The 12,831-nt window shown below is 41.4% G+C and overlaps 1 protein-coding gene across 1 annotated transcript in view; it reads left to right on the top strand.

Moving 5' to 3' along the window:
* Positions 1 to 12,831, top strand: part of ClC-b (chloride channel protein 7) — a 106,508-nt gene that overhangs the window by 6,565 nt on the left and 87,112 nt on the right. The window contains exons 2-3 of the mRNA XM_071689324.1: positions 7,771 to 7,864; positions 8,828 to 8,970. Of these exons, the coding sequence (XP_071545425.1) occupies positions 7,771 to 7,864; positions 8,828 to 8,970 (237 nt within the window). The remainder of the gene's footprint in view (positions 1 to 7,770; positions 7,865 to 8,827; positions 8,971 to 12,831) is intronic.

Below are 12,831 nucleotides of genomic sequence, written 5' to 3'. Positions count from 1 at the left end.
ATTTCAAAACACCCTCTTCTGCTCTCGCAACCACACTCTTTTTATTACCACACATCTCTCTTACCCTGTTATTACTTACTCGATCAAACCACCTCACACCACATATTGTCCTCAAACATCTCATTTCCAGCACATCCACCCTCCTCTGCACAACTCTTTCCATAGCCCATGCCTCGCAACCATATAACATTGTTGGAACCATTATTCCTTCAAAGATACCCATTTTTGCTTTCCGAGATAATGTTCTCGACCTCCACATATTCTTCAACACTCCCAGAATTTTCGTCCCCTCCCCCATCCTATGATTCACCTCCACTTCCATGGTTCCATCCGCTGCCAGATCCACTCCTAGATATCTAAAACACTTCACTTCCTCCAGTTTTTCTCCATTCAAACTTACCTCCCAATTGACTTGACCCTCAACCCTACTGTACCTAATAACCTTGCTCTTATTCTTATTTACTCTCAACTTTCTTCTTTCACACACTTTACCAAACTCAGTCACCAGCTTCTGCAGTTTCTCACATGAATCAGCCACCAGTGCTGTATCATCAGCGAATAACTGACTCACTTCCCACAGTCTCTCATCCACCAGACTGCATACTTCCCCCTTCTTTCCAAAACTCTTGCATTCACCTCCCTAACAACCCCATCCATAAACAAATTAAACAACCATGGAGACATCATACACCCCTGCTGCAAACCTACATTCACTGAGAACCAATCACTTTTCTCTATTCCTACACGTTCATATGCCTTACATCCTCGATAAAAACTTCACTGCTTCTCACAACTTGCCTCCCGCACCATATATTCTTAATACCTTCCACAGAGCATCTCTATCAACTCCATCAAATGCCTTCTCCAGATCCATGAATGCTACATACATTTTTTTTTCATACTATTCACCATTTCCCGCGTTAGCGAGGTAGCATTTAGAACAGAAGACTGAACCTTTGAGGGAATATCCTCTTTTCGCCCTCTTCTCTGTTCCTTCTTTTGGAAAATTAAAAACGAGAGGGGAGGATATCCAGCCTCCCCCGCTCCCTCCCCTTTTAGTCACCTTCTGCGACACGCAGGGAATACGTGGGAGGTATTCTTTCACCCCTATCCCCAAGGATAATATATATACATATATATGTATTTATGTGCTGAAAAAGGACTGGTGATTGGGAATACCTGGTTTAAAAAGCGAGATATACATAAGTATACGTATGTAAGTAGGAGAGATGGCCAGAGAGCGTTATTGGATTACGTGTTAATTGACAGGCGCGCGAAAGAGAGACTTTTGGATGTTATTGTGCTGAGAGGTGCAACTGGAGGGATGTCTGATCATTATCTTGTGGAGGCTAAGGTGAAAATTTGTATGGGTTTTCAGAAAAGAAGAGTGAATGTTGGGGTGAAGAGGGTGGTGAGAGTAAGTGAGCTCGGGAAGGAGACTTGTGAGAGGAAGTACCAGGAGAGACTAAGTACAGAATGGAAAAAGGTGAGAACAGTGGAAGTAAGGGGAGTGGGGGAGGAATAGGATGTATTTAGGGAATCAGTGATGGATTGCACAAAAGATGCTTGTGGCATGAGAAGAGTGGGAGGTGGGTTGATTAGAAAGGGTAGTGAGTGGTGGGATGAAGAAGTAAGAGTATTAGTGAAAGAGAAGAGAGAGGCATTTGGACGATTTTTGCAGGGAAAAAATGCAAATGAGTGGGAGATGTATAAAAGAAAGAGACAGGAGGTCAAGAGAAAGGTGCAAGAGGTGAAAAAGAGGGCAAATGAGAGTTGGGGTGAGAGAGTATCATTAGATTTTAGGGAGAATAAAAAGATGTTCTGGAAGGAGGTAAATAAAGTGCGTAAGACAAGGGAGCAAATGGGAACTTCAGTGAAGGGCGCAAATGGGGAGGTGATAACAAGTAGTGGTGATGTGAGAAGGAGATGGAGTGAGTATTTTGAAGGTTTGTTGAATGTGTTTGATGATAGAGAGGCAGATATAGGGTGTTTTGGTCGAGGTGGTGTGCAAAGTGAGAGGGTTAGGGAAAATGATTTGGTAAACAGAGAAGAGGTAGTAAAAGCTTTGCAGAAGATGAAAGCCGGCAAGGCAGCAGGTTTGGATGGTATTGAATGGAATTTATTAAAAAAGGGGGTGACTGTATTATTGACTGGTTGGTAAGGTTATTTAATGTATGTATGACTCATGGTGAGGTGCCTGAGGATTGGCGGAATGCGTGCATAGTGCCATTGTACAAAGGCAAATGGATAAGAGTGAGTGCTCAAATTACAGAGGTATAAGTTTGTTGAGTATTCCTGATAAATTATATGGGAGGGTATTGATTGAGAGGGTGAAGGCATGTACAGAGCATCAGATTGGGGAAGAGCAGTGTGGTTTCAGAAGTGGTAGAGGATGTGTGGATCAGGTGTTTGCTTTGAAGAATGTATGTGAGAAATACTTAGAAAAGCAAATGGATTTATATGTAGCATTTATGGATCTGGAGAAGGCATATGATAGAGTTGATAGAGATGCTCTGTGGAAGGTATTAAGAATATATGGTGTGGGAGGCAAGTTGTTAGAAGCAGTGAAAAGTTTTTATCGAGGATGTAAGGCATGTGTACGTGTAGGAAGAGAGGAAAGTGAGGAAAGTGATTGGTTCTCAGTGAATGTAGGTTTGCGGCAGGGGTGTGTGATGTCTCCATGGTTGTTTAATTTGTTTATGGATGGGGTTGTTAGGGAGGTGAATGCAAGAGTTTTGGAAAGAGGGGCAAGTATGAAGTCTGTTGGGGATGAGAGACTGTGGGAAGTCAGTTAGTTGTTGTTCGCTGATGATACAGCGCTGGTGGCTGATTCATGTGAGAAACTGCAGAAGCTGGTGACTGAGTTTGGTAAAGTGTGTGAAAGAAGAAAGTTAAGAGTAAATGTGAATAAGAGCAAGGTAATTAGGTACAGTAGGGTTGAGGGTCAAGTCAATTGGGAGGTAAGTTTGAATGGAGAAAAACTGGAGGAAGTAAAGTGTTTTAGATATCTGGGAGTGGATCTGGCAGCGGATGGAAACATGGAAGCGGAAGTGGATCATAGGGTGGGGGACGGGGCGAAAATCCTGGGAGCCTTGAAGAATGTGTGGAAGTCGAGAACATTATCTCGGAAAGCAAAAATGGGTATGTTTGAAGGAATAGTGGTTCCAACAATGTTGTATGGTTGCGAGGCGTGGGCTATGGGTAGAATTGTGCGCAGGAGGATGGATGTGCTGGAAATGAGATGTTTGAGGACAATGTGTGGTGTGAGGTGGTTTGATTGAGTAAGTAACGTAAGGGTTAGAGAGATGTGTGGAAATAAAAAGAGCGTGGTTGAGAGAGCAGAAGAGGGTGTTTTGAAATGGTTTGGGCACATGGAGAGAATGAGTGAGGAAAGATTGACCAAGGGGATATATGTGTCGGAGGTGGAGGGAACGAGGAGAAGTGGGAGACCAAATTGGAGGTGGAAAGATGGAGTGAAAAAGATTTTGTGTGATCGGGGCCTGAACATGCAGGAGGGTGAAAGGAGGGCAAGGAATAGAGTGAATTGGATCGATGTGGTATACCGGGGTTGACGTGCTGTCAGTGGATTGAATCAAGGCATGTGAAGCGTCTGGGGTAAACCATGGAAAGCTGTGTAGGTATGTATATTTGCGTGTGTGGACGTATGTATATACATGTGTATGGGGGTGGGTTGGGCCATTTCTTTCGTCTGTTTCCTTGTGCTACCTCGCAAACGTGGGAGACAGCGACAAAGCAAAAAAAAAAAAAAAGATTATTTTATTATTTTTATTATTTTGCTTTCTCGCTGTCTCCTGTGTTTGCGAGGTAGCGCAAGGAAACAGACGAAAGAAATGGCCCAACCCACCCCCATACACATGTATATACATACACGTCCACACACACAAATATACATATCTATACATCTCAATGTACACATATATATACACACACAGACACATACATATATACCCATGCACACAATTCACACTGTCTGCCTTTATTCATTCCCATCGCCACCTCGCCACACATGGAATACCATCCCCCTGCCCCCTCATGTGTGCGAGGTTGTGCTAGGAAAAGACAACAAAGGCCCCATTCGTTAACACTCAGTCTCTAGCTGTCATGCAATAATGCCCGAAACCACAGCTCCCTTTCCACATCCAGGCCCCACAGAACTTTCCATGGTTTACCCCAGACGCTTCTCATGCCCTGATTCAATCCACTGACAGCACGTCAACCCCGGTATACCATATCGATCCAATTCACTCTATTCCTTGCCCGCCTTTCACCCTCCTGCATGTTCAGGCCCCGATCACTCAAAATCTTTTTCACTCTATCTTTTTTACCTCCAATTTGGTCTCCCACTTCTCCTCGTTTCCTCCACCTCCGACACATATATCCTCTTGGTCAATCTTTCCTCACTCATTCTCTCCATGTGCCCAAACCATTTCAAAACACCCTCTTTTGCTCTCTCAACCACGCTCTTTTTATTTCCATACATCTCTCTTACCCTTACATTACTTACTCGATCAAACCACCTCACACCACACATTGTCCTCAAACATCTCATTTCCAGCACATCCATCCTCCTGCGCACAACTCTATCCATAGCCCATGCCTCGCAACCATACAACATTGTTGGAACCACTATTCCTTCAAAGATACCCATTTTTGCTTTCCAAGATAATGTTCTCGACTTCCACACATTCTTCAAGGCTCCCAAGATTTTCGCCCCCTCCCCCACCCTATGATTCACTTCCGCTTCCATGGTTCCATCTGCTGCCAGATCCACTCCCAGATATCTAAAACACTTTACTTCCTTCAGTTTTTCTCCATTCAAACTTATCTCCCAATTAACTTGACCGTCAACCCTACTGTACCTAATAACCTTGCTCTTATTCACATTTACTCAGAGGTGGAAGGAACGAGAAGTGGGAGACCAAATTGGAGGTGGAATGACGGAGTGAGAATCTTTTTGAGTGATCGGGGCCTGAACATGCAAGAGGGTGAAAGGCGTGCAAGGAATAGAGTGAATTGGAACGATGTGGTATACTGGGGTCGACATGCTGTCAGTGGATTGAACCAGGGCATGCGAAGCATCTGGGGTAAACCATTGAAAGTTTTGTGGGGCCTGGATGTGGAAAGGGAGCTGTGGTTTCAGTGAATTATACATGACAGCTAGAGATTGAGTGTGAACGAATGTGACCTTTGTTGTCTTTTCCTAGCGCTACTTCGTGCACATACGGGGGAAGGGGGTTGTCATTTCATGCGTGGCGGGGTGGCGACGGGAATGAATAAAGGCAGACGATATGAATTATGTACATGTGGATATATGTATATGTGTGTGTATGTATATATATGTTTACGTTGGAATGTATATGTATGTATATGTGCGTGTGTGGACGTGTGTGTATATGCATGTGTATGTAGGTGGGTTGGGCCATTCTTTCATCTGTTTCCTTGTGTTACCTCGCTAACATGGGAGACCGGAAAAGTATGATAATTAAAAAAGTGCATATACATACACATACATGTACATATCAACATATCCACATACACAAACATATACATATATACACATTTATATATTCATACTTGCTTTCCTTCACTCCATATATTGATGGATGTCTGATCACTATTTTGTGTAGACAAAGGTGAAGATTTGCAGATGTAATCAAAAAGGAAGTGAGAATGTTGGGAGAAGAGAGTAGTGAGAGTAAGTGAGCTTTGAAAGGAAACTTGTGTGAGGAAGTACCAGTAGAGATTAAGTGTAGAATGGCAAAGGTGTGAGCAGATGACGTGAGGGGAGTGGGTGCAGAATTGGATGTACTTAGGAAAGTAGTGATGGCCTGTGAAAAAGATGCATGTGGCATGAGGGAAGTGGGAGGTGGGCAGATTAGAAAGGGTAGTGAATGGTTGAATGAGGAAGTAAAGTTGTTAGTGAAAGAGAAAATTGAGGTGTTTGGACGATACTTACAAAGAAGGAGTGCAGATGACCAGGAGATGTATAAGAGAAAGTGGCAGGAGTTCAAGAGGAAGGTGCAAGGGTTGAAAAAGAGGGCAAATGAGAGTGGGGGTGAAAGAGTATCATTAGACTTTAGGGAGAATAAGAAGTTTTTGAAGGAGGTAAATAACGTGCAAAAGACAAGAGAACAAATGGGAACATCGATGAAGGGGGCATAGGGGGAAGTGATAGCAGGTAATGATGAAGTAAGATGGAGATGGAGTGAGTGTTTTGAAGGTTTGTTGAATGTGTTTGAGGATAGTGGCAGATGTAGGGTGTTTTAGTTTTGGTGATGTGCAAAGTGAGAGGGTTAGAGATATGGTTTGGTAAAGAAAGAAGAGGTGGTGAAAGCCTTGTGGAAGATAAAATCCAGCAAGACGGTTGGTTTGGATGATATTGCAGTAGAATTTATTAAGAAAGGGGGTGACTGTGTTGTTGATTGGTTGGTAAGGATATTCAGTGGATGTATGGATCTTGATTAAGTGCCTGAGGAATGGCAGAATGCATGTATAGTGCCATTGTACAAAGGCAAAGGGGATAAAGGTGAGTGTTCAAGCTACAGAGGCAGAAGTTTGTTGAGTATTCCTGGAAAATTAGATGGTAAGGTATTGATTGGGAGGGTGAAGGCATGTAAAGAGCATCAGACTGGGGAGGAGCAGTATGGTTTCAGAAGTGGTAGAGGATGTGTGGATCAGGTGTTTGCTTTAAAGAATGTGTGTGAGAAATATTTAGAGAAACAGATGGATTTGTATGTGACATTTATGGATCTGGAGAAGGCATATGGTAGGGTTGATAGAGATGCTTTGTGAAAGGTTTTAAGAGTACATGATGTGGGAGGTAAGCTGTTAGAAGCAGTGAAAAGTTTTTATCAAGAATGTAAGGCATGAGAACGAGTAAGAAGAGAGGAGAGTGACTGGTTCCCACTGAAGGTTGGTCTGTGGCAGTCATAACCGTAGGTCATAAAGTTTAGTGAAATTGTGTGCTGTCTTGATACATAAAAGTCTTTCATAGTAATCAGTCTGTCTTCGCATCCTACTTCCCATTTATCACTTCCATGTCTGCTGACCATGTGGTTGCTCCCATTTGATGGCTTGTTATCTTCCCACTGTTTACTTCTGAACTTTTTTGTATTCTCTCTGAAGTCATTTATAATATCAGATTATTTCTTATCCACCCTCTTTATCTGCTCTTGTACCTTTCTCTCGACCTACTGCCCTTTCTTTTATACTTTTCCAAATCACTTGCAATTCAAAAATTTCATTTATACCAATCTTTCTCTTTTCTGATTTTTATTTGTACTCCTGGCTATTACAAGCTTTTTGTGCACCCATGCTCATCTAGAGAGCAGTAGCACAAAATGCAAAAGATTACAGGGGTCCTAAAGGGTCTTTTTCATATGCAAGTGGGCAGATGCTCATTACATAGATTGTTACAAAGTTCATTACATAAGCTACCTTTCCCTAGTGATTTAACTTCTTTGTTCCATTATTCACTATCCTTCATTAAACCACAATTTCAGAATTGGTCTTTATATTAAACCTCCATAACTAACCAAGACTTATATTTTGATGTAACCCATGGTTTTTAAGACATAAAGTTTTTGTGAAAAGAATCTAGGTTTTACCGATCCTTCTTACTTTCAATTATTGCACCTTTTGTTATGATGCATGAAGAGCAGTGCTAAAAGAATATCTTGTATGATTTCACAAAAGTGAATTGTACCTCTAATATAACTTTTAGCAAATTGTTGAATTTCTCAATTCTAGGCTGAACTTTTTGTCTGTGGGATAAATGCATCGGAAGATGAGTCCATGGATGTTCTTGATAGCAGCAATCCTGACAAAAATGGAGACAAACCAGGTCTGTCCTCAGAATACATATGTATCATTAAACTGATTTGTAGTACATATATAGTTCCTGTCATTTGTTTATAACTGATGTACATGTAAAGTTAGAGTTATCATTTGTATATGAGAGGGATTTTGACAAAGTTGTAGTGTAAGGACTAAAAACAGAAGGTATATACATAAAGTATTGGATGTGATTGAGTATATGTCATTTGATGGTAACACTACAAGTGAGAGTGCATCTTCCAAAAAGCTGTCTTCATATGTAAATAGAGAGAATGCATTATTGTTGTGGCCGTCTTACCCCAAAGATGCCAACTTTATCTTTCTCTTATTTAGAATGCAGCCTTGATGCTACAGGAGCTTCCTGATAGGGTCCTAGGATTACATAAGATAATGGTAATGTGATGATGACAATAATAGAAATGATGATAGTTGAAGTAATAATTATAGAGATAGTAATTGAATAAGGTGTTGCCAGACTCCACATGCTGTAGGTAACGCTGTCAATCCACCTATATATTTATTTATTTATATCTGTTGCCTGTTTCAATCTGGAATCCCTCCAGGGGGTGGCCATGGCAATAGTCTCCTTAACTGGTAAACTCCAGTGCTGCTTCTTAGCCTTTAGTGCCTCATGCTTAACAGGCCACTGGCAGATGGCAACTCTAGCACAGTGTTTGCAGAGGCTCGTACCCAATGTCCCCACTGACCACTTCTACCTACTGCTCCTGCTTTTTTCCAACTTACTACTGCTATCAAGTGCTCTTACCATTTTGCCAAAGGCAGGTTTAGTTCATGTTGCTTACTGTGGGATAATTGAGAGTTATGAAGAATGAGCTGTACAAGTTATGTGTCAAGTTTTATTCTTATGTGTGACAGGAAGAGATTGTATGTTTATGGACAGAATGCCAATAGTCCACGTGTTTTAGTATGTTGTATATATTTTTTTTTAATGATATTGTTTTCATTCCAGCTGTTGAAGTTGAAAATCATACTGAAACAGAAACAGAAAGTCAGAATGGTGCAGTTGGGAATAGTATTTTTTATGTTGATCAGCAGGAAAGGCCTCCTGATGAAAATCGTGGCCAACTGAATATGCTGTCTGCTGCATATGAGGTAAGTTTAACAATAACGTGGCCATCATGTTCAGGTTCATTAAAATATTCATTACTGATTGTACAAGTTGAACCTCTTCAATTGGGCAACCTAGGGACCTGGCCATTGCCCAACCACAAAAAATGCTGGAAGACAGAAATTGATCCCTATGGGAACCCCCTATGAAAACATATTCCTTACCCCTAGTCTTGCCAGCTCATTCCACATACATATTGCTGTGTTATCAAAGGTAGATCAAAGCTTGAAATAGGAAATGATATAACCATCAAGTCTTCCAAACAAGGTTTTATTGTTACATCAGTTTACATCTGAAGTATCCCCAGATGGAGACTTCAATATCTTGGGAAGGGTTTGTTGTGGCGTACGACGCTAATACAGGGCAGATTATTTAGCATTATACGCTCATTCTGAGGCTAAGTTTTCTGCTGCTACTAACTGTAAAATCATCCACAAACTTTATTGAAGCTTTGTGATGAGTAGATATTTTAATGAATAACCATAGGTTGGTAGTTGGCTCTGGTCAACTCTTTTGTTGTTTTATTGTTATCATCAAAGCCCCAGTCAGGCTGCCAGCCTGCGCTACATCAGTCCCTGCCAGGCAGCCAGCTAGCGTAGACACACACACACACACACACACACACACACACACACACACACACACACACACACACACACACACACACACACACTCTCTCTCTCTCTCTCTCTCTCTCTCTCTCTCTCTCTCTCTCCGTATTACTGTTGGCTGTTATATTGAGAACTGGAGTATATATCGATTCTTTTGATATGACCTTACACTACAAGCTTCTGTGTTGGCACTACGCATTTCTCTGCACATACTATGTGCTGAAATTTCATGTCTCCACTTGTGTAACCATCCTTGTGAGTATTCAGTCGTAGTCTAACTTTTGTTCTTTATGAAAAACTTTGGCCTGCACGATAAGCATCTCCCCAGAAATGCTTACAACTTCATTATGAAGGAGCTTAAACCACTATGCATGTGCACTGTCTAATTCTGTGATCTTGGTACCTTTCAAAGTTTTCCAATACTTTAAACTTTTCTGGCTTTCATTTTCAACAGAAAACTGAATATAAGAAATTGACAGGAGTGTTAATTAGCTTGGCTGCAGTATAAACAGATATGGCACTTTAGCACTGCTAACTGCACCACTCTACTGGCAGATCTACAAATTGTTAGTGGCAGATTCAGAATGCGCTGAACCATGGGAGTTGCCATACCACAGATCGCTGGATTAGAGAGGTTCATCCTGTATCAGAGTTTGATAGTCCTCAGCTTGGCATCATAATTATTCATGGAGTGTCTATTTTGAATAAAGTTGAGTGTATTTTCATTACTGCAGGGCTTTAAACTATTTCCAAGTAGGTCTTTGGCTTGGTACTAGTAGTTCCAACAATGTTATATGGTTGCCAGGCATGGGCTATAGACAGGGTTGTATGGAGGAGGGTGGATGTGTTGGAAATGAAATGTTTGAGGACAATATGCGGTGTGAGGTTGTTTGATCGAGTAAGTAATAAAAGAGTAAGAGAGATATGTGGAAATAAAAGTAGTGTGATTGAGAGAGCAGAAGAGGGTGAAGATATGTAGAAATAAGAATAGTGTGATGGAGAGCAGAAGAGGGTGTGTTGAAATGTTTTGGACATATGGAAAGAATGAGTGAGGAAAGATTGACAAAGAGGATATATGTGTCAGGTGAAGGGAACAAGGAAAAGTGGGAGACCAAATTGGAGGTGGAAGGATGGAGTGAAAAAGATTTTGGGCGATTGGGGCCTGAACACACAGGAGGGTGAGAGATGTACAAGGAATAGAGTAAATTGGAACATTGTGGTATACCAGGGTCAGTGTGCTGTCAACAGACTGAACCAGGGCATGTGAAGCATTTGGGGTAAGCCATGGAAAGGTGTGAGGGGCCTGGATGTGGATAGGGGGCTGTGGTTTGGATGCATTACACATGACAGCTAGAGACTGAGTGTAAACGAATGTGGCATTTTTTGTCTGTTTTCCTGGTGCTACCTCACTGAAGTGGGGGTAGCGATGCTATTTTCTGTTTGGCAGGGTAGCGACGGGAATGGATGAAGGAAAGCAAGTACGAATATGTACATGTGTATATATGTATATGTCTGTGTATGTGTATGTATATGTTGATATGTTGGGAACAGGGTGCTGGAAATCCTCCCTTCCAGTTTTTACTTTTCCAAAACAGGGAACAGAGAAGGGGGCCAAGTGAAGATTTCCTCTCTCAGGGCTCAGTCTTCTGTTCTTAACACTACCTCACTAACATGGGAATGGCAAATATGTATGGAAGAAAATGTTAATATGTATGTGTATGTATATGTGCATGTATGGGTGATTATGTACATGTGTGTGTATGTGAATGCATGGGCCATTCTTAATCTGTTTCCTGGTGCTACCTTGCTGACACAGGAAACAGCGATTTAGTATAATGGTAATGATAATAATGATAATGATAATAATAATAAGTAAGATTATGAGTGAAAGAGGAAAGAGAGGCATTTGGACGATTTTTGCAGGGAAATAATGCAAATGACTGGGAGATGTATAAAAGAAAGAGGCAAGAGGTCAAGAGAAAGGTGCAAGAGGTGAAAAAGAGGGCAAATGAGAGTTGGGGTGAGAGAGTATCATTAAATTTTAGGGAGAATAAAAGGATGTTTTGGAAGGAGGTAAATAAAGTGCGTATGACAAGGGAACAAATGGGAACATCAGTGAAGGGGGCTAATGAGGTGATAACAAGTAGTGGTGATGTGAGAAGGAGATGGAGTATTTTGAAGGTTTGTTGAATGTGTTTGATGATAAGAGTGGCAGATATAGGGTGTTTTGGTCGAGGTGGTGTGCAAAGTGAGAGTGTTAGGGAGAATGATTTGGTAAACAGAGAAGAGGTAGTAAAAGCTTTGCGGAAGATGAAAGCCGGCAAGGAAGTGGGTTTGGTTGGTATTGCAGTGGAATTTATTAAAAAAGGAGATGACTGTACTGTTGACTGGTTGGTAAGGTTATTCAATGTATGTATGACTCATGGTGAGGTGCCTGAGGGTTGGCAGAATGCTTGCATAGTGCCATTGTACAAAGGCAAAAGGAATAATAGTGAGTGCTAAAATTACAGAGGTATAAGTTTGTTGAGTATTCCTAGGAAATTATATGGGAGGGTATTGATTGACAGGGCGAAGGCATGTACAGAGCATCAGATTGGGGAAGAACAGGGTGGTTTCATAAGTGGTAGAGGATGTGTGGATCAGGTGTTTGCGTTGAAGAATGTATGTGAGAAATACTTAGAAAAGCAAATGGATTTGTATATAGCATTTATGGATCTGGAGAAGGCATTTGATGGAGTTGATAGAGATGCTCTGTGGAAGGTATTAAGAATATATGGTGTGGGAGGTAAGTTGTTAGAAGCAGTGAAAAGTTTTTATCGAGGATGTAAGGCATGTGTACGTGTAGGAAGAGAGGAAAGTGATTGGTTCTCAGTGAATGTAGGTTTGCGGCAGGGGTGTGTGATGTCTCCATGGTTGTTTAATTTGTTTATGGATGGGGTTGTAAGGGAGATGAATGCAAGAGTTTTGGAAAGAGGGGCAAGTATGCAGTCTGTTGTGGATGAGAGAGCTTTGGAAGTGAGTCAGTTGTTGTTCACTGATGATACAGCACTGGTGGCTGATTCATGTGAGAAACTGCAGAAGCTGGTGACTGAGTTTGGTAAAGTGTGTGAAAGAAGAAAGCTGAGAGTAAATGTGAATAAGAGCAAGGTTGTTAGGTACATTAGGGTTGAGGGACAAGTCAAATGGGAGGTAAGTTTGAATGAAGAAAAACTGGAGGAAGTGAAGTGTTTTAGA

The sequence above is a fragment of the Panulirus ornatus genome, chromosome 46 (genome assembly GCF_036320965.1).
Source record: "Panulirus ornatus isolate Po-2019 chromosome 46, ASM3632096v1, whole genome shotgun sequence".
In the NCBI taxonomy this organism is placed as follows: domain Eukaryota; kingdom Metazoa; phylum Arthropoda; class Malacostraca; order Decapoda; family Palinuridae; genus Panulirus; species Panulirus ornatus.
The sequence above is the reverse complement of the archived record's forward strand: the minus strand, read 5'-3'. Positions and strand labels throughout refer to the sequence as shown.